At 43.4% G+C, this 23,416-nt stretch overlaps 1 protein-coding gene across 3 annotated transcripts in view; it reads right to left on the reverse strand.

Moving 5' to 3' along the window:
- LOC144724947 (otoferlin-like) overlaps nt 1-23,416 on the reverse strand; it is a 171,643-nt gene that overhangs the window by 9,896 nt on the left and 138,331 nt on the right. For all 3 annotated transcript variants that reach the window (XM_078604283.1, XM_078604282.1, XM_078604284.1), the window contains 11 exons: nt 22,566-22,626; nt 21,790-21,887; nt 13,941-14,072; nt 13,370-13,507; nt 10,619-10,746; nt 9,882-10,052; nt 9,217-9,377; nt 8,178-8,320; nt 7,377-7,465; nt 4,487-4,585; nt 485-726 (listed from right to left, as the gene is read on the reverse strand). In XM_078604283.1, the coding sequence (XP_078460409.1) occupies nt 485-726; nt 4,487-4,585; nt 7,377-7,465; nt 8,178-8,320; nt 9,217-9,377; nt 9,882-10,052; nt 10,619-10,746; nt 13,370-13,507; nt 13,941-14,072; nt 21,790-21,887; nt 22,566-22,626 (1,462 nt within the window). The remainder of the gene's footprint in view (nt 1-484; nt 727-4,486; nt 4,586-7,376; nt 7,466-8,177; nt 8,321-9,216; nt 9,378-9,881; nt 10,053-10,618; nt 10,747-13,369; nt 13,508-13,940; nt 14,073-21,789; nt 21,888-22,565; nt 22,627-23,416) is intronic.

Here is a 23,416-nt window from a genome sequence, read left to right on the forward strand (position 1 = left end):
CCGCACATATACAGAACCACACACAGAAACCATACACACACACAACCGCACATACAGAACCACGCCACACACACACAGAACCACGCAACACACACACAGAACCATACACACACAACCGAGCATACGCACACACAGAACCACGCAACACACACACAGAACCACGCAACACACACATAACCGCGCAAACACACACACAGAACCACGCAACTCACACATGCAATCGCACATACGCACACACAGAACCACGCAACACACACACAGAACCACGCAACACATACACAGAACCACGCAACACACACACAGAACCACGCAACACACACACAGAACCATACACACGCACGAAACCTAGCATACGCACACACAGAACCGAGCAAACACACAAAACCGCACGTAACCACGCACGGAACAGCACACACACGCGCGCAAACACAAAACCACACACGCGCGCGTGCACAGAAGCACAAACGCCGTAGCAGGGCCTCACCAAGAAAGTCGTCGGCCGAGAAGTGGTCGGCGTCCCACACCTGCAGAGTGAGACGCGCCGGGATCTTGTACTCGGTCTCGTCCCACGAGAAGAGGGACTCCTTCTTGGAGATGACGATCTTCTCCTCCGCCACCAGGTAGTCGAAGGGGTAGATGAAGCGCCAGTTGAAGTTTCCCTCGCCCGTGAGCGAGTGGTAGTGCACGTCCGTGTCCTGCTTGTCCTCCTGCTGCCCCTTGAGCCAGCTGCGAGCGAGCGACGCGGATGAGTTTGGACAAACACCGCGAGATTTGTCGGGGGGGGGGGGGGGATCCCGTGGCGTTTGCGTGCAGTAGGGGGGGACACGAGGTTAATTTGCTTCTTTACGGTGGGTTTTTGCATTCTATTCTTGCGTACGATGGCAATATGTTCAGGAGCTGATCAATGTCAATGCCGAGATCTGCTAGCCACGTCAAGAGGGCTTCAGCAGAGAGAGAGTTCGTGTAGCTTTGCTGTTTTTCCCCCGTTGAAGGAGGGCAGACTGCATTGGTTTATCGTATCGACTATAGTACCGTATGGTAAACCACTGTAGTCTGCGTGTACCCTGCATTGTTTTCATTGTCTCTCTTGTAAATTTTGTCTAAAATGTATAATAATGCATTAATGTGGCCATACACCTACCCATTCATCGAAATTATATTAACCGTGTGGCATATATATTTAAGCATTGGCATACGTATATGCATGGGTTTACTCATTTGTGGATACAGTAAACAATTGTCCATGAATATAGTCTGTAATTATATCTGTGTTACATGCATATGTCATGAAGTATGGTGAAACACGACCAACATGGTGTTGGGGAGGGCTTCGCAATAGAATTGTGAAAGGGCTGAACAATATTTTGTTTTATGATTAGACAAACAAAATTCATTGTCCTCCCCTTGTTGTCCTAAAACTTAATAAAAATTAAGCAATAACAAATAAATTACGCTGACAATTATATCTGGGCATTGGTAGCTATAAATAGCAGTGGTAACAGTCTACATATTAAAAAAAACACATTTAATGGCACTTGAAGTGTGGTCTTCCAGCAGTGATTCTCAAGCGTTCGCGTGGCACTGAACACATCATTCATTGAGCAAATGGCTTTTAAAAGCAATAAAACTGTACAGCAATTAAACCGTACGAACAACTGTCTGTCATTGAAACACTGGTTTTGAATTCTGGTTACTTGGATATGACCATAAATACCATATACTGTACTAAGACTATAGCTGCAATGCTGAAGTTATAATTATTCATGCCAAAAGTGTACATGAATTATATTTTAATTCATAACTAGGGATAAAATAATGTGGCTTTCATTTCAACCCATTTTCACAGCACCATGATGATCAGTGCTGATCTCAGTGCTAGATTTAACATCCCGACAATGTGGGATAATATGTACATTATCTAAGGTGTCACTTAATTTAGCCACTTTCACCGATTTAACAGCAGGGTAATTTTACATGTATTTAAAACTATTCCATCCTTCTTTAATAAAATACTGTTCAGACAAATAGTAATCTGTTAAATATCCGTACACACACAATTGTCTTATGTTGTAAAAAAATATATAATACTGCAATTGCTAATGTTTACGATGGGCATAATATTGCTAGCAGTCTTCGCGTGGAAAATGAAAGGACTAGCGGTGTGTCGATGAACACATCCGAGTACAGCTTTTACAGTCAATGACTGAATTCAATATCTGAAAAACTGGACTATAAACACCAGGGTTCCTCCTCCCCCGAGCGATTATGTCGAATGCACAGCTCACAGCTTGAGAAGCAATGCTGCCAGAACCCATTAACACAAACGACACACGACTCCCCACAGTGTTATGGGCATGCTGGGAAGCATGGGCCAAATGGACAGGCTCAGTAAAGTCACTGCGATCGCAACAGGAAATAATCACAGGCAAAGGGGCAGTCAGTGCAGAGAAGAAAGTGCATAAGGGCATGTGGCACAGTTTGTGCGCGTTGTGTAGCAAATAATGGATACAACAAGCATTATTGGGACACTGCAATTTGAAATTATCTCACATCATTAACTTTACAGTGTAGTCGTTTCCCAGGGATGTGAGAAACTCCAGTGTAGATTTTCGCTGTTGTGCTGTATAGGTCTCTAAGAGATTTCCGGTTGTACAGAGTGTAGTTCAGCATGATGTCCGACGGTTCGGGATGACGGCAATATGTTCAGGAGCTATTCAGTTCCTGAAGAAGCTCCGAGCACATGCAGAGACACTTCGGACATCACACTGAACTACACGCGGCTGAAATGTAACTAACTACGTGACTTTACCAAAAGAACCAAAGAGTATGCCAAATGTATGTTTCAATAACAAAAGGCCATTCTATTGTTAAAGAAAATTACTGCGGGCATTGCATTACAATCTGGTGACGGACGATCATGGTCACAGCAGCAGAATGCCATGCCAGTTTTCCGAAAATTGCCGTGACTGGTCAGGGAGGAAATGAACGCAGGAAGATGTGTCCATGCCAGGGGAGGTGGTGTCCAGAGCAATACTGGACACTTTCACAGAACGGTTTGCACTTGGCATGGCACAGGGTTCATGGGTTCCCGGCAGAAATCTGCGGAGGAGCTGATTGATGTAAACTTTGCAAGGTGCATAATTGTGGTTAGTTTTAACTGTAAAGGAACAGGCATGCATACTGCACACTTTGCATTGGCAGTGACTTTACAATTATGAAGTAGAATGATTGATACTGGAAAGCGAATCAAAATGATTTTCGACTAAGTTTCATCCTTCCACAGATTTCTTTTGGGGAGGGTCATACTCTTGTGAAGAAGAATGGTGTCAGAGAGACCACAAGTGCAGAGACAATGAGTTCCCGTACAAACACAAAACATGAATTTGCAATCGCATTCATAGATCGCAACTGCACATTTAAAGTGACACTGTATACTCCTATTCAAATTGTTAAAGATACACTTTAGCGGACCATACTCTATTTAATGTGACTGAAATAACGACTTTGTTAATAGTCACAGACCATCTCATGTATGCTTTAAATATATCGATATTTCTAATGGGCAAAACATATTAGCTCTAAAGATGTCACGCATTGTAACATTTGCCAATTGTTTTTTTCCCCCCATAACACGTGATGTAAATACCGGCAAATAATTGGCGATAGAAGCTATAGAGAGAAATTAAAAACAGTTGAAAAATATATATTAGTCATATAGCACAGGGCACCCAATAATGCTAATGGTCAATGTGACCCATGCATATACGCACGTGGGATATTTTGTTCGTTTTGTTGTCGCAAAACAAACAGGAGTCTCGATTTAAAGCTTTCGTGACTGCAGGGATTCATCTTCTTGGTTCTTTCGGTAAAGTCACGTAGAAGGGAAATAATAAAATAATAAAAATAAAACATAATAAAATAATTCTCACGACGTTTCGGCCACAACGCAAGCAGCCGTCCTCAGGTGAAGAACAGGTCTGTCGGAAAGACAGGTCTGTTGGAAAGACAGAGTCATTCAGACAGTCTTTCCGACAGACCTGTTCTTCACCTGACGGCTGCTTGCGTTGTGGCCGAAACGTCGTGAGAATTGTATTTTAGTATGTTTTATTTGTATTATTTTATTATTTCCCTTCTACGTGACTTTACCAAAAGAACCAAGAAGATAAACAGGAGTCTGCTATTTTGCATCCGCTTTCAAGTGAATCAGTGGACAAGCCTGAGGTGGCACATTCCACAATAGGACAAAAGCATACAGCGTCTCTTTCAAAGGCGAGGTTGCCTTTACCCTCGCACGTAGATATCCGACATCTTCTCTCCCGTCATGAAAGCATCGTCTTCCAAAATCACCTCGTCGGTGTTCCAAATGATTATACGCAGCTCATAGCTTCCAGCGAGAAGGCGTTAAGAGGGCAGAGGAGAGGAGAAATCAAGAAGGCGAAATGTATGGCGGCCACGGGGAGTGGCGGAGTGGCGAGGCTGTACGTACCCGCGCACGTAAATATCGCTCGAACGCTCGCCTGTGAAGAAATTGTCGTCCTCAAGCGTAACCTCATCCGTGTTCCATATCACAACCTTGAGCACGTAGCTGTGGGGACGGAGGGGGTGTGAGGGGGTGGGGATCGTGTCGGTGGGCAGGGAGGGAGGAGGGTCAGCAGGAGTGTCCCAGCAGGCAGGCGAGAGGGGCATGGTGGTCGATGATGTGGAGTCGAGGCTGTCGCACACGTGAACTTACAACATTGCCGTCTCGCTCGTCAAGGTGGGCGAGAGAAGAGGAAAGGGAGCGACGTTAATTATGAATGTTCACAGGTTCACACACGGCCGGGGCGTTTGTGGTGCGCACACACACACACAAGTATGGCAATGCAGGGACCTGCAAAACATCCAGGGCAAAGTGCTCAACCAATTGCTGAATAATTGCACCCAGTATTATGACAAGTGTTTCATTTGACACCATCAGTAAGTAATACAAGGGCACAGGTACACCTCCCCTAAAACTAAACGACATTTTTTTTTATTTTACCAGGCAAGGCCCACTGAACTATATCGCTCTCTTTCAGAAGCGACCAGGCCACAAATAATAGCTCAACAAAGTGGCTTATCATCTTGCCATTTCAAACAGCCAAATACTCTAAGCGCACGTTGATTCTAAATCCACGCGACCACGGGGAGAACGTGCAGACTCCAAATATGCAGCAGGCGTCAGGGTCTGGATTGAACCCACGACATCCTGTATACCAGGCAAGGTAGTTAACATCTCACTACCGTGGTGCCGTTACAAGACATGTGGTTTGCCACCAGAAGGGTGATCTCAGCACCCAATCAGGGGTCAACTCAAGTATCACTTTTGTCAACGTTAGTCATCCTACGGATGACTTTCCCCGGCCACCGGCAGCCTAGTCTCGTTCCTCTTCTTGGCTCTTTCACGTAGAATGTAAATAATAAAATAATACAAATAAAACATAATAAAATAATTCTCACGACGTTTCGGCCACAACGCAAGCAGCCGTCCTCAGGTGGAGAGCAGGTCTGTCGAGAAGACAGAGTCTGAATGACTCTGCTTGCGTTGTGGCCGAAACGTCGTGAGAATAATTTTATTATGTTTTATTTTTATTATTGTATTATTTCCATTCTACGTGACTTTACCGAAAGAACCAAGAAGATGAATCCCTGCAGTCACGAAAGCTTCAAATCGAAATTTAGTCTCGTTACTGCACAATAAATAAAGTGAAAAAATGTCAAACATGTGTTTGCTTTGTGTGCAATATATATATACTAATGTGTGCAGCACTGCGTAGCGTTTATTGCGTGCATGGGCCGTGTGACTGGAGTACAGCACGTGTACTGAGTATGTGGCCTTTGTTGTGGTATGTATGTAGTGCACATTGTGTAATGTGCATTGTGTTTATGTCGTCTAAACGCAATGCAGCTGCTGTGTACGTAGAGTTTGCCATATGTGTGGATGTATTTGTATGTAATATATATGTAGTGTACACCGTGTAATATTTAGCGGCTGATGCTTTGTTTTGTATATGCAATGTATCTGTAGAGTAAAAGCAAATGCTGGCACGTATATATAAGATATGTGTATGTAGAGTGCCGTGTGTGTGCGTCTGCTATATATGGCTAATTTTGGTTTGCAGTGCATGTGCTGTGCACATATGGCATGTGTAATGAGCATGTATTTTTTATTCATGTAAACACCGCGCGTGTTTGCGAGGGTTGTTTTGTATGCGAAAAGAACATTGGAGTGCCACACAAAGGCCTGCGCACGTGCTAAGGAATAGAGGACTCTAATGTGTGAACCAGGGTCGGCAACCAACATAAGAAGAGGCAATTATTTTTTTCGAATTCGGTACAATCCTCAATATTTCAAGAGCCGCTATGCACGCGATTGCACACGTACATTACGTCACGAAGCAGTCCGTAAGAGATTAACCAACAGATTCACAAAGCCAAAGTGAAGTGAATTGTCTGGTTTGGGAGTTTCATATCTCTGCCATCCGCAAACCCTGGAACTGGGTCAGTGATTTGCAAGCGTCTATCGTCTCACCTGGTGTCACATTTGTGGCATTTATTTTTCATATGTAAATAAGCAATAAGCAAGGTCGAGTGTGTATGTGTGTGTTGATGTTGCATGCAAGGAGTGTTTAGTTTGGGTGTTTTTGTGTTAAGTATGGCATTGAGCCAGCGTATTTGGAATTAAAATCCCTGGTACGTTCTAGATTTAGCGCTGATTAATATTCACGTCTCTCCAATGCCTAACCACGAAGCTGGCTTGGCTAATTTTTTTCCCCCTCGAATATAAATGTCAACGTACAAATACTGCCACTCATTGCACACATGAAACCCAACAACGTCTAAGCTCTGATGCATAGAGATTAAAGCCAAACCCATAAAAAAGGGCATGACCAACATGGGAAGCGTTCTATCCACATTGTATTAACCTGCAAATAGAATTCAATAAGTTCATTAAAAAGAAATCCAATTGAATACTCTTTGGTTATTTCGGTGAAGTCACGTAGGTATAAAAATAAAACAAAAAATTACATATCACGACGTTTTGATCGCAACACAAGCGGTCGTCCTACGTGAATTTACTAAAAGAACCAAAGAGTATGGATTCCTGCAGTCACGAAAGCTTCAAATCAAGTCAACTTCACTAAAAAACGAATTGTTGAAACACCAAAAAAGCACCGATATAATTACATTTCTTAAACCCCAAAGCTTCAAAACGAATCAATTTGCTGTCAACTGGTTATAACACGTGTCACGTGTGCTTAGCCACTGCAGGCTCTTTGAGCTCAAAGAAAACACCCCTTCTAAGGTAAGTTCTGACGACTATTTGGACACCGCAGATCCACGCAGACAACGCAGACCTCTTGGGTTTGCGTGGAGAGATGTCCACAGGTGGCCCTGGGTGCGGCATGTCCTTCGGAAACATGTCCACCCACATTTCCAGACGACCCTGCAACGGCGAAAAAAAATCCATTTCATTTGAGGCCCTTTAACACGTAGGTATTATGAATTTGAGGCCCTGTCAGGGGGCGATGCAGTACCTCAGTCAGAAATGCATTCATTCCGGAATTCTGTACACCAGCGCGTCACTCGTGATGTAAATGGAGGTTCATACACCAAGGCGTACGCCAATTGATTTTCTGTGATGTCACCACTGAATGGAACGTAACGATAACGCTTGTCGCACACGTAATTCCATTTTCGATGAAGACGCAACGCGAGAAACCGATGTATCTTTTGGATACATACCTCGGCTTTATGAATGCTGGGCTGTGCGCCGTTTCGAATGAATGAGAATGAGCTATCATCTGTGTCTAAAAATCGCGGTCAACCACTCTGTTGGTGAGGCCACCGCATTGATGAATTCAATCACGTGGAGGTTATGTCACAGTGGGGCGATAATGGAATGTTTGACCATAACTCTAAAGTCTGACAGACAGCCTGGATCACGCAGCCCATGAAAGGAAATGTATCTATATAATACCGAATTTTTGGGGGTGAGGGGGATGGGGGGGTTAGGTTACATCTTCCTGTACACCAGAAAGCAATTAAGGGCTTGAACCGAAGAAGACCTCAGACTCTTCAAATCGGCATGTCATATGCCATGGAATGTGTTCATAGTGTGGGTGAAGGGCCTGGGTGTGAATGTGGGAGGTGCCCACCTGCTCAATGCCAGTCTTGTCGGGGTGCAGTAGAGGCCGTGTCTCCACGTGCTCCGGTACCAGCCTGCAGCCCACACGGGCAATCTCCTCCCAGCTGTGCAACACCTTCAGTGCCAGGTGCTCCTCCGTCTGCTTCTTGTGACCTGCACCATTGATGAATACGTCATGGCACTGCAGCGAACGCTCTCCTCACCAACACGCGGGGGCAGGTTAGGGTTCCAGTCCTTCTACTCCACACAGCTATCTCCTTCATACACAGCTCCTTCTTTCATCCACAGCTCTCTCCTTCATCCACAGCTTCCTCCTTCACAACTCCTTCCTTCATCCACAGCTCACTCCATCCACAGCTTCCTCCTTCATCCACAGCTCTCTTCTTCATCCACAGCTTCCTCATTCATCCTCAGCTTCCTCCTTCACAACTCCTTCCTTCATCCACAGCTCACTCCATCCACAGCTTCCTCCTTCATCCACATCTCTCTCCTTCATCCACAGCTCCCTCCTTCATCTACAGTTATCTCTGACATATGCAGAGTCTCTGTCTATCCAAACAACAATCAGTGGGGATGTTCTTCCAAATGGTGCAACCTCAGAAGATGTTTCTGATTTTATGAATCAAAAAAGTCACGATGATGATGAGGATGATTACTGGGCTGGGTCAACCAGGCAAGGGATCTGAATCCTTTCAAATCTTTTGGTGTGGTTTGTTTTTCTGAACGATTCAAAGTAATGGTGGCACGATATTAACTACTTCACCTGGTATACAGGAGGTTGTGGGTTCGATTCTGACCCTGTATATTTGGAATTTGCATGTTCTCCCTGTGGTCACGTGGATTTACATCCGGGTCCTCCGGTTTTTCCCAACACACTTATAAACACGAGTTTAGAGTATTTGGCTGCTATACATTTCCAAATGATAAGCTACTTCGTTGAGCTATCATCTGTGGCCAGATCGCTTCTGAAAGAGACCTATGTAGCTCAGTTGGGGCTTACCTGGTACAACAAAAATAAAAAAAAATGCTTTACACTTTCAGTTTCTCACCATTGTCATCTTCCATCTCAGTGGGGCCATTGAAGATGCGGTTGGCCACCTTGACCCGGCCACCCGGCCCGTAGTGCGGCCCGTCCACCTTGTTGTCCTTGCACAACTTGGCCAGGATCTGTGTCGGCTTCATGGGGTCGCGCCACGTGTTGTAGCCGTGACTGCAGCCAATGCGCGAGGGGAGGGGAAAAGAGGTGCATTTATTTCCCATGCTATAGTCTACATTATAGACTGCCAGTACACTCACGCAGGTTAAGAACCAGGCTACAGTCTACATTATAGACTGCTAGTACACTCACCCAGCTTAATAACCATTGCTACAGTCTACATTATAGACTGCTAGTACACTCACCAAACTTAATAACCATTGCTACAGTCTACATTATAGACTGCCAGTACACTCACCAAACTTAATAACCAGACTACAGGTTTGCTGATGCGACAAGATAATTGTGTGAGTCCATATGACTCGACACACGTAGACCCCCACACAAAGGTCACAGTCATTGATTAGTAATTTAAACATCAAAAGGGCGATTAGCAAGTCCACCGATGCGACAGGATCGTCGTGTGAGTTCATTTGACTTGGCACACACATATACAAACCCCACGCAAAGGTCACATTCGTTAAAATCCGTGAATTAAAGACGAATGTCGCCACTCACACGGCATACTGCTGTGCGATCCCGCACGTGGCACGGTGCCGGCTGTAGTAGCGGTTCTCAAGGTCAATCTTCGTCTCTCCAATGAGGTCATCCATGCCCACCAGGTCCCAGTCCATGACCTGCACAGTGAGCATCGACTCCATGGGGAAGGTGGCCTCGATGTCAAAAGACCTGGAAACAGCAAAGTGATCACATCATGCTTACTGCACATTGCCTTGCCATTAGATAAACAAATACATTTTGAGACCTTCAGTATGTATGTCGAACTTCTTTCACACCGTACGTAGCCAACCGCGCTCATCAGAGGTGCGGGAATATCACTTTTATGGTAATAATTACGCAGGGTGTATTGATGCATTACTTAATTGATTGATATTATTCTTAAGCCAATGCACATGTAAAAATCAACAGCTTTTTTAACTAATGTGTCGTATATAATGGGTTCACGTGACCCTTCCAGCCACGAGAGGCTGCTATACCCTTCACAATGTCAAAAAATATATATGGTTATTGAATCAATATGTCACAACGAATTGTGACAATTAATTTATTTACTACATGATCAAATTGCTACACCCCGAAAATTGGCCTGTTAAAATGTCAACGCTTCATAAAATTGGTCGCCACTTTAAGGATAACCAACACTGCATTGACATCTTAAACGCTATAACCAATGGGATCAGGTGAAATGAAAGCGCAATTGGCATGACAGACGTCACAGTAACATGAGCACGCACTTTCCAAAGATGGGGTTCAGCTGCTTGGAGATGTAGTTTTCATTGTCCTTCACCTCGGTCTTGCCCAGCTTGATCACAATGTACGGATCCGCCTTCCCATTGATGTCAGCCGGATGGAGGTCAGTGGCCTGGTTGCCAGATGAGCGAACAGAACAAATACAGCACAATATTATGTTACAGGTGATAGTGAAGTCGGAGCCCCGCAAATGTCTCGTCTCATGCCACTGCTGGTGGAAAGGCTTCCATTAGAAGGAGCTCTGGAGAGACCTACTCGAGGGCAATTTAGCCTACTCTTTCACACTGGCTAGACGTCACGGAAGAGGAGGGCGTACCCACACTTCACTCCACACACACCACCTGGCGATAGACTGTGGTGCACCCATGTATGCTGTTGGGTGGACAATCGTGGCCAATCGACCACTGATCATTTTTAAAAGGGCGGAATGTTGTATATATAGGCCTTTTTCCAAAAAATTATATTAAGAATAATTCGGCCAATTTTTTTTTTCTCCATGAAAGGAGCATGAACAGGCGACCTCAGGATTGCAAGTTCAGTGAGCAAACCATTGCACCATGGCCGCATCTCCAACATTATTGGCAGGTTAACTTTTACTTGTCAAACGAATGAAGATGATGAGGGTGGCCAACTTCAGTGGATTTTTCTCCGGGTCCTCTGGTTTTTCCCTCCACATTTAGAAACATACGTTTAGATAATTTGGCTGGTGTAAATTTCCACATCATAAGCCACTTCGTTGAGCTATCATTTGTGGCCAGGCTGCTTATGAAAACGATCTATATAGCTCAGTGGGCGTTATGTGGTAAAAAACAAACACTGTAACTAACACCCAAGTGAGTTCACTCAGTCAACGCCTCTGAAAGTCTGGTCGAAGCGATGGTTTTCCCACATGCAGTGGACTTGACGGTGACAAAACAAACGTCCGAAGCAATCCACCAGAAATCCCCCCGTGAAAGTGGGCAATATTCACCTCTGAAGACATCGGAAAGTATCCAAGCCGCGGTAAAAATGTCAATCTCTTTAGGGAAAAAAAGCCCAAATGGGAGCAGGCAATGCGAAGCCTCAGCAGCAGACCATGCTTTCCCCAACTGATGATGGACGCTTGTGTTGCGCCCGAAACGTCGTGATTTGTTTTATTTTTATACCTACGTGACTTTACCGAAAGAACCAAAGAGTCTGGATTCCTGCAGTCACGAAAGCTTCAAATCAAGATTTATGCGAAGCTTATTCAATGGACGCGTACCGAGTGGCCCAAGTGGTGTCCTACTCGACACTTACTTTTGACAGCTGTTCTCTCGCCATGTATGGCGAGTTTACTCAATTAAGTGATCACATTGGTAAGGGAGTTTGTTTAATTGCCAAAATGTAGCGGCAATTGTCATCGGCCACAATGATAATGCGTCAACCATCGACCAACTGGTCGGGATCGGGAGCACTGCCTTGAAAGTACAATTGTGTTCTCCTATAACGCGGTAGTTCCTGAAGAACACCACGTTATAAAAACATTGCATTATAATAAACAATATAGGGATAAGCACCAGACGAGACAACATGTGAGATGTGTATGCAGGCCAAAAGCATCCAGCAGCATCCCGTCTTGTGTGACACTACATCGAGGCAGCTGTAAGTCAGTTTACACTAGTAGGAACCTCCTGGTTACACCAGCCCACAGGGGATTAGTGTGTCCGTCGTGCAGGGAGGGGCTGGGTGGGGAGGGAGGGGCTGGGTGGGGAGGGGAGGGTGGGGATGGGCTGGGTGGGGAGGGGCTGGGTGGGGAGGGGCTAGGTGGGGGGTGGGAAAGGTGGGGCTGGATGGGGAGGGGCTGGGTGGGGAGGGAGGGGCTGGGTGGGGAGGGGAGGGTGGAGATGGGCTGGGTGGGGAGGGTGGGGAGGGGCTGGGTGGGGAGGGGCTGGTCACCCCGTGGTGCCCTTATAAAACGCAACGTTTAACCTACTCACGCCGGCTTGTGCCCGCCCTCACAGTCGGGCATATTTGCGGAATACACCACGCCGCCGTTGACCCTGGCCATTGACCGAGCAACCCAACATTCCTACCAGCTCCCTCCGCAGGAATGTGTTTCTTACTCGCGTGAAAAAAGTTCTGTTCACTCAATCACGTTATCTCCAATCCGCATCCGCGTTATAAAAAGTCTGTTCCCTAAGACGTTCATCGCGTTATATCTAATTTGCGTCATGAAAAAACACGAGTTATAGGAGAACAGACTGTGAGGCAAACGCTGCAGCAGTTTGTCCTAAAAACTGTTCAGAAAAGAAAAGTGGGCTCAGGCAGGACACGTTACGAGAAGGTCGATGATGGTTGATGGTCGAGAATAATAATGGAGTGGCAAACAGCGAAAGAAACGTGTCCGGGAGGATGTCCATCGAGGAGATGGAGCAATGAAATCAGTTTGTGTGCAGCTTCTAGGTGGAGGGTTGTATCTTCAGCATCATGAGATAAGGTGCTAGTTTTGTAAGGTCTTCATCCAGCAGTGGACTGACCATGGCCGATGGTAATTCTTTAAGCCTTGGACGGGTTTAGACGGATTCTTATCAGCAGGGCATGGTCTATTGAACCCAGACTCCTGCGTATGCCCCAGTTAACGGCGAGGACCAATCACAACGTGGGATCCATTCACCGTCCACAAGTGGGTTTAAAAAATGATGGAACATATCAATGGAGGTTTGAAAATGGCCTTAAGGAAATCCTGCATTGCTGCGCGTGTGCTGATGGCGTACCCGCACGATGTAGACCCTCACGAGCACGTTGATGGGATCGTTCGTGGGGATGCCCTGGAACATCCCAAACTGGGGGTCGTACCCCACCTCCTTCAACACGTTGTCCGCGAGGGGCCACTTGTACACGCAGGTCGAGCCCTGTCGACAAGAATTCGCGATGACAACAATCGTGTACACAGCCGGTGACCAATCCATTCCACGTGTATTTATATTTTTTTTTATAAAACTAAACTAAATTATTTTAAATTTTACCAGGTAAGGCCCACTGAGCTATATAGCTCTTTTTTAGTAGCGACCTGACCACAAATGATAGTTCAACGAAGTGGCTTATCACGTCAAAATTTATAGCAGCCAAATAATCTAAATGCATGTTTCTAAATGTGGAGGGAAAAATCAGAGGACCCGGAGAAAAATCCACACGACCACGGGGAGAACATATAAACTCCAAATATACAGGTGACAGGGTCGGGATAAAACCCACGACCTCCTGCATACCAGGCGAGGGAGTTAGCATCTCACCACCCTGATGTTCAGGTTGTTTGAAAAAAGGTTTAGGTCACTTCAGTCTCACCTTGAAACGTCCTACCACCCTCTCCTCATCCAAAATGTCATCTTCATCGCTGGTCTTGCCACGATACAGATTGAACGTGTGTAGCCAGTCTTCAAAGTTGTCAAACTCTGCCTCCAGCTCCTTGTCATACACCTGCACAGGGGCACAGTCCACTGGCTCAGTGTGTGGCATGGACAAGCGTGCGGAGATATTAAAAGGAAGGTGGAGGGCACTGTTGAGTGGAGGGCACTAACTAAGATATTTTCCCATGAAACAGAGCACCTTTATTGCAATGACTTGGCAGAATAAAGATGAGCAAAAGCAGCCAATGAGGTCCTCTAAACATGTACTTGATTAGGCTAAAGTTTGGCCTCAAGCTACTCGGGGTTCTGACTTTACAAAACTGAGGATGGATTTCTGTTGTTTTTTTTTTACCAGTCATTCCCATTGCTACTTTAGGCGATATTTCAACATCGCTCGAACATGGGTGCAAAACAACATTAATCACCACGATAAGGTTATGTCGAGATTTAGTGCAAGCCAAGCGCCTTCCGTTATGCACACAAGTACCTTAAGAGTACACACGCTTTTGGTCAACACACTTCAATAAAATGCGTGGCTTATAACTAGCAGGAGATGAGCCCAATTGGAGAAAAATAAACATAAAGAAATACCCAGAAACAGTGGGATATTTGTCTGTCGCTGGTATGGATCAATCAGTTTCAAAGACAATGCATATATTATTATCAGAGCATGATTTTTGTTTGCATGTTCACCACAAGTACGCGTGGTTAATGCAGACAATATTCCTTGAATAAGGATTCTGTTTGCCATGTTTGGTGGTTCAACATCTTGACACCACTGTTTTATTGCCAGAAAGGGCAGCTTGACGAAACATTTCACGTGACCAAACAGCTATAAAATACCTGAAAATTGACTTGAAAATTGGTTTGGATGTGGAAATAAATGCACACAAAGCCTATCTTTAATGGTGGATTTGTTAAAGCAACGTTTCAATGCCATTGTGCCAAATACGCCAACTCACTTATTTATGAATGCATGGGTGATATTGTTTAGTTTTAGAATATATAGTCACTTAACAATTTGGAAATAAAAAACACGTAATATTTTTCTGGGCCGAGTTGAGAATTTGCAGATACAAATGTTATTCATTATTAAATTGCCCTATTTGTTTAATTAACAAATGACCTTAATATAGACCTTTCCACAGTTGTGGGTAATTAAAAAAAATGCACAAATTGTTAAATGCTATGTAATTAGTACAAATTACCGAAAGAGTTGGATATCTAAATTGGCTCAGTTTCTACTGGATTAATAAACATCAACTAGATGTTGGCGGATACTGCATTAAAATTAAATTTAAAAAAATATATATATACGCATAGCTTGGCGATGCAATTAGGCACGACGCTTGTTTTTATTATTTGATTCTGATACTCCACCGTCCGCAGTTTGCACTGCCATGCAGTGAAGAATATACGTGACTCAGTTAAAATATTGGTATTTTCCACCTGGTTCTTTATTTCATATGCTCTCTGGAAAAGAGGAGCAACAACTGATACAGGTTTTCGGATTAGATCGCGTTATTTATAAATGTTTCGCAACCCTCCACCACCCGACATGGCCAATCAGTAAAAAATGTGTCACGTTGACAAAAGACAAATCGTTCACTACTCTAGCCCACCGGTGTGTTGAAGAGTGGATCCGTAACATTTACAAGGAGGGTTGCGACATATTTATAAATAACGCGATCTAACCCAAAAACCTTTATTATGAATAATACTATAATTGCTTTTTTTATCCTACTATCTGGCAACAAAACTGACACCTTTTTTACAAGGAGTCATGTTTGCATAGACCGCAATACCTGCAGTCATAATGCAAACAAAAAACATAACTCTGATAATGTATGCACTGTCCTTGAAGTTGATTGGTCCACACCCGAGACAGCTTTCCTTAGAGCCTAGTCTCACATGGGTTGGACCAGAAGACGCCAAAAGGCGTTTTTTGTTTGCATTATGACTGCAGGTATTGTGGTCTATGCAAACAAGACTCCTTGTAAAAAAAGGTGCCAGTTTTGTTGCCAGATAGAAGGGTAAAAAAACAATTATCATATTTTTTACTGGCAAATGAGGTTCCAATGGTATGAATAATACTGGTCGCGAAAGCCTGCTACGTGCTAAGAAGCAACAACTAAACGACGTCGCACAGGTCTTTGTTATTAAGCTAGCACAAATACAAATAAACAGAGGTGGTGGGCAAACGTTTCCAAAAGCGATAAGCCAGAATAAACACTGATATAAAAAAATCGAGGTCTGTGCATCACTGCTACCGCCTCTTGGAATGCTGCTTAAGATGAAAAAAACGGGCAGGGTAAAGTCTAAACCTGTACTTTAGCGACATGCATTTAATTGGCTTCACTGATATTAGAGAACAATGTATGGCTCATTTTACAATTATTTTGAATGAGTGGGAAGATACATTAATCTTAAAATCCTCATTATTTTGCACCATCCTCAATGCCGAGACTGTTCAGTAAAACGAACCACAAACATTTGGCGTATAAATTGTGAACTAGAGGTGTGATTCGCTAAATGCTCTGCAATTCCTCACATTTCTTCAATGACCCCCAAGCTTTCGCTGAATAATCCCACCAAAATATCTTTGTTGAAAAATGTATTTTGTTTCAAAGAGAAATAAAAATGTCTTGGGAAATCTGCAAAGAAGGTTGGTGGAACGAATAGAAAATACAACACATACACCTCCCACCACCATGAACGTGTGCATGCTGTCACTGCCCACCGCAAACATCTCTCCATATTGCCGCAGAAAAGAGCTCAGCCAGTCAACAGAGAAGAATGAATGTTAAAAGAAAAAAAATATTTTCATGATACAGTCTAGCCCAGTGGTTCCCAACCTGTGACCCACGGAGCCACCGGTGCGCTCTTGCAGGGCCATCGCAATTGATCCGCGGAAATGATGCAGACGGAATTCAATCTTGATTTGAAGCTTTCGTGACTGCAGGAATCCATACTCTTTGGTTCTTTCGGTAAAGTCACGTGGGTAGCAAAATAAAATAAATCACGACGTTTCGGGCGTGACTTTAACGAAAGAACCAAAGAGTATAGACGCAATTCACTTTCACTAAACACCATTCGTCTTCGCCGCCTGATGCTCCACGAAAATGCTTCGAGGGTTGAGCGGTCCACGGGTCAAAGGTTGGGAACCGCTGGGCTAGCCGATCATGGGATAGCAACGCCGTTGCGTACTGCCGCAAAATAAATGCATGTAACTGAACGCAACATGTATTACGCAATGTACGACCATGCAAGATTTCAGCCACAAATCACGAAAAAACTGCCGTAACTCCCTATTTAATTAACCAAATCAAAATCTCTCCATTTGAAAGTCTCAGCGCGGGGATATTGCTTTCAAATTATCACCTTATAGTCAAATTGTGCCCAGCAGTAAAATAATAATGATGTTATTTTTGTTATGCTATGCTGATGACCGAATTAATCTGTTAAATATTGGCACTTCATTAAATAGAACAGGAACGTTATATTCTAGTGATGGGCATTAATCTAACGAAGCTATTTCAGGCTGGGCTATTTTTTTTTAGCATATCATATATTCTTTAATAACATGGGCAGGTAATGCTAATGGAAGATTTAATGAAAATTCACTGGAAAGAGAGAGGTATTCTTGGGGAAGGTAGTATATTTGTGATTTGCAGTTGAATCGATTAAACCATATTCTATAGGTCCATTGCAGAGGGCTCTGGGTAATGAAACTCAACCAAAAGCCAGCCCAGGTTTTCCATGATATTCCACATCAGGTACGATCAATACAATCCTGGAAAATGACATCAAATATAACGTATCTAATGGTACCTTCTAAGGAATATTACTGGGCTGATCTTTGGACTGAGTAATCACTATCCAGCACTAGTTGCTGCATCTACCAGAATTGTAGAAATGCACTGCCACCGAACGCAGAGGAAGGCACGGCCTATGACACCTGCATAACACCTGGCCCCACCATTAGCCAGAGGTAGGGTATGGTCATTACTGTACCATTAACAGTCCACCAGACTTCATAACCATCAAACAGTGCTTCAGCAGTTCTGCGTTCATCCGATGCTATGGCAAGAAACATCGACCACCAGGGTTAGGCCTTTGTTGATCCACACGTAGACGACGAACGCCACACCTTGGTGCTCCAAGGCCAAGAGAAATCTGCAGGTGCTCATAATTCAAAAAGCAAACTGTACCACGTTAAGTGTAGTACATAATGATTGTGTTACTACATTATGTCGTTCATAATAATGGTGTTACTACATCATGGAGTTCATAATGATGTACGACGTCAGACAGGTATGCAGTACATCATGATGTACTAACTCGTGTGTGTGTGTGTGTTGGAGGGTTACGTATCAATGACGTTGCCATTAAGATGTCGGTACGAGGTTTTTAAGATGATGGCGATGGTCGTTTGTGGTGCTGGTGATCTAAATGAGGGTATGTGTTTAGAAAATGAAATTGGTATGAACACTAAGGAAATGTAGTTATGTTGGTGAGGTTACAGAAGATAGCATTTAAAACGCTTCTGTCCTGTAAAATGTACTGAATTGACAAAACAAATCAATGCCACCATACATTTACATGCAAACTATACACAGATGGAAACACACAGGAGCATCAGATCCACACCTTTCAATACATATTTGTAGCTCAATTCAATTTCTGGGAGCCATTTGAATCTTTAAAATCTCTACAAAGTCGGCAAAAGAAAATGGGATTTACCACTATGCAGCAACACACGTGCATATATATAGGCCATTAATACATTCAGTCCACCCCAGGTCACCCGAAACCTTTTTGTTGAAATTACACCACGTGACTTGCGTATTATTTTTATTTACCAGTGATACACTGGTAAAGAAGACAAAAAAACTCAACGCATGTGTCAATAAGACGGCCCCTATAAGGAAAAACGTGACGTTTCGGGCAGTGGCCCTTCTTCATGGCAGAGAAACTCTACAGGGCAGCGGTTATCGCCGAATGAGTCGCGGCTTTGTTATCGGTGCTTGTGCACCCGCTTTCAACGTAGCATCGCCAAGGGTTTTGTTGAACGGATATATCACGAGCACCTCGCCCAGGCCTGGAGTTTTGTTTCCTGTCCGTGCGGTTGGTCGCTTCGAACAGTCGTCACGTTGGAGGTCAGCTTCGGTGACGCATCAACGATTCCCAGGGGGATTACGAATGCTTTTAAAACAGGCTGATCCATTTATAGACACCCCACTGACACGAAAGGGAGAATTTATAGGGAAAACCACATTTTGCATCAAAGCCTCTAAAAATCTCCTATCAATCGCAATAAATGTATTACATCTGTTCACCATCTCGTGTGTAAAATATGAGCCATTGCTTTCACAACATTCGCTCGACGGTTGAGCATAAAATAGCAGAGGGCATTTTCGAGCACTGGCATATCTATAAATGGATCACACACTTAGTTTATTGAGCCCCGATTACAGTTGACAAACATTAATGGGAATGGCCAACCATCTCAATGCAGAATCGTCCTTTTAGAGACATCTTCAAACTCAGCGAGGCTTAAATTTCGATTTAAAGCTTTCGTGACTGCAGGGATTCATCTTCTTGGTTCTTTCGGTAAAGTCACATAGAAGGGAAATAATAAAATAATAAAAATAAAACATAATCTTTTTTTATGTTTTATGTTTATTATTTTATTATTTCCCTTCTATGTAACTTTACCGAAAGAACCAAGAAGATATTTTAAATCCATCCAATCTTGAGCTCCCCTGCCCGGAATGTGCAGTAGCCCTTCTCAAAACTAGCATTCAATACAAAACATATATTACATTGCTTTTTTAATTATATTACGTGTGGAGCTGCCCAGAGAGGATGATTACCGGTTACTTTAAGAGCACTTAAATTAAATCGCCTACATTCGATAAGCTGCTACAAACAGATGTAATTGGTTTCTCCCGCCAGTTTGGTTCGTAGGGTCAACTGGAAATTGCTGATGAGGTGCACTTGGAAGTTTCTTCTGAGCCCTTAATACATAAGTGCATTCTTACATTGCGTATCGAGTGCCTGGGGAAATCTATGATATAAAACAGCTAAATTATTTCAATCCGAGCGTGGAAAACATGCGCGATTTTCTTGTATTACAGATAACTGCGAATAGATTATGTTTAAAAGTCTTTACATTATTTTAAAGTGTTGGAAAGTATTTCATATAATCAGTGGTCTTCTGAAATGTACATTCATTTTGGAATCTGAATTCTGACCAGGATTGTGAATAAAACCAGTTGATGTTCAAGGATTGTTTTATGTTCTGATCACATTTTCAATTCGCTGCATGGACAAATTGCAGTGCTTCCCTTTGAATTAAAATCCTATAGATAGGACTGGCTCATGAGCCTTGCAAGAGCTACCAATTACACACTGAAGACCAAGGATTATCTGTTAATGTAAACGTCACAGTCATCATTTCAACAGCAAAACCTGGTTCATTTGAAGCTGCAGCACATAACGACAGATTAAATATTTGAACAAGATAATGCATTCATTGTCGCCATAATGAATGCCTATTTATACTGCAGCTTGGTGGTAATTACAGTCGGTTCATCATATTTATAAAAGCAAGCAGGTTTGCCATATTACAATGATTACAACTGTCACTGTATTTTTTAAACCCACAATGGTCCTTACAATGACTAACCGGGCGGTTTTGAAGTTCTCAGAACAGATAACGAAGACCACTCGTTCTAAAGAATCCTTACACCGTAGGGCGTATGTTCATATAAAGTAATCACAGCACAACTCTGTCCTTCAAGTAGCCCCAAGATGAGAAAGACCTTCAGTCATAAACCGATGTGATACAATCACGTGACCTGTACCATGTATTCCCAGGATTTTTTAGCCTAGTGATCTCAGATATCACAAATGTTCTTAAAAATAAAAAAACCGACACACACATTGTCACAACATGGAGAAATCACATACTTGAACAAACGATAATGTAATAGTTACATTGAACAATCCAGTGATTAAAGACAGACAATGCAATAACAACGGTCACCCTTATGCATAAATACCTACACACACCTATGCAGCTGAATGGATAGAGATATTAACAACGTACCCATATAACCACAATTTAGTACATACACCATGCACACAGTGCAGCCATGAGAACAATGTATGACTGCCACGTGTTTTTGGACACAAATAATAAAAAAAAAATGCCACTTTATCAATAGCTATATGTGCCAGTGATTTGGGTTTCTACAAGGCACAGGTAGACGCTATTAGCTGCACTTCAGTGTCACATTCATCGTAAGGCAGTCTATTAAAACACGGATAGATTGTATTAGCGACACTATGGACTGCAGGGATCAATAGCCGCATCCACCGTGTACCAAATTCAGAGCAAATGAGACCACACTCTTGTAGTTTTGACTCAACTGTTACCTTTAATATGTAAATCGCTTTGGCTTTTGCAAAGAGCAGGAAAAGAAATCAACTTGGAAAATCGATCGCAGCCAAATAAGGTCAAGCTACTTATTTATTATAAAAAGTAGCTGTGTGCGTAGGAACACCACATCTTTGCTCATTTGGTGGGAAGAGGAGGGCCCAGTAGGGATTTCAGTTTCTGTCTCTGCGGGAGACACAAACACAATTGGCTAATACACACACGTGCACCTTTGCCCATCCTGTCGGGCCAGGTTTAGTTCGCTGGCCAAGGCGGCGTGATGGCAGGCACGATGGTTTATTTTTGACATTAAGGCTCCACAGTGGGTGTCCCTGTATTTTACCTTCAACTCTTCCACTCGAAGGTGAGGTTTCTTCTTCAGCTGTTTGTCCTTGTCGGCCGCTTTGTGGAACTGCAGGGCCTTTCTTGGGGACTCTGCGGCTGTCGGTGTTACGTTTGTGTGGCGTGGGAATGTTACATTGGGGCATGTGGGCATGAGTTTTGTGTAATTGCAAGTATGCGCAAGTGTGTGTGTGTGTGTCAGATAGAATACATCACATAGTGAGTATGCTCGCTAAAACTGTTTAATAACATTGGTCTTGAAAGCTGATAGGCTGAGAGACTAAAACATTTTTATTTCGTGTGAAAACACAGAATCGAGTCCTTATTCCATTTACTTCTATAAGCAATCGTAATAATTATCCCCTCCTTTACATAGAAATGCTCCAAAGTGACCAGAGACTTTTAAGACGGTCTTCCGAGCGCCCCTGAGAAAACGTCTCCACGTTCAAGGATCTACGCTGCACGCGTCAGTCGAGGTTTGATTGTAGGGCATTGCTGCAGGAGGCCGTGTGTCCGATCCCGACCCTGACGCCTGTATACGTGGAGTTTGCATGTTCTCCGTGTGGTCGAATGGATTTTACTCCGGGCCCTCCGGCTTTTTCCCTTCACATTTCGAAATATGGCTGCTAGAAATGTGCACGCGATAAGCCACTTCGTTGAGCAATCGTTTGTGTGGCCAGGACGCTTCTGCAAAAGAGATCTGTTGTAGCTCAGTGGGCCTTACCTGGTAAAGTAAAAATAGTTCATCGTAAAATATTAAGCAAATAGCAGACAAACCCTGGACTGGCTCTGCAGCGGCTCCCTCCACTGCATCTTCACCTGGAGTCTGCAACCGACTCTGCAAAGCGAAATACAGAGAATGCAACAACACAAAAAAGGTTGCAGAGGAAAACACGGGGAATGAATCAATGAATCAACATTCTCAAAATAATAACGATGAAATCCATCATGTGACCTCCTTTGCAGACATGATTCCTTGTAAAAGGTTTCAGTTTGGTGTTTTAACATCTTAACACCTGTTTTGTTGCCAGAAAAAAGTGGAAAACCCTATTATGATTAAAACTGTTTCAGTAGAAAGATGCAACACAAAAATTAGATACCTCTTAGCATTTATTACCCATCTCGTTCTCTATGCTGGGTTGGGGTGCAATATCTTTTCATGATATAATACGATCTTGTGACAATATAGCGACGATCGTGACATCAGTTTAACGTAACTTTAACATTGTATTTAACTATATTATTGCATTGTTTTTGTGCTCAATTCTTGTCAATTGTGTTTATGCACCACTGCCAATACTGTGTTAAGTTTTAATTGAATGCAAAAAATTATTTACCAAACGTTAACCCTTTCCCATTCTGAGACATCTGAAAATTTCAGGGTGGGTCCCGTTCACCGCTGAATCTCGGAACGCGCAAGTAGTTCAGTGTTAATTTTATTTAGAAAAGCGTAGCGCTGCTGTTTTTAAAGGGATTCTCCTGTAGTCACCACAGACAACTGTAACGACACGACCGCACTCTACGATAGCTGGCGCCAAGCTGTGCCAGACGTCCTCCCGCATGGCCTTTAACTTCTGATTCCGTTCAGAATCGATTCCGTTCCTATGACGTGAAAGTACGTAATCGGA

The sequence above is a fragment of the Lampetra planeri genome, chromosome 22 (genome assembly GCF_965212315.1).
Source record: "Lampetra planeri chromosome 22, kcLamPlan1.2.h2, whole genome shotgun sequence".
Classification (NCBI taxonomy): Eukaryota; Metazoa; Chordata; class Hyperoartia; order Petromyzontiformes; family Petromyzontidae; genus Lampetra; species Lampetra planeri.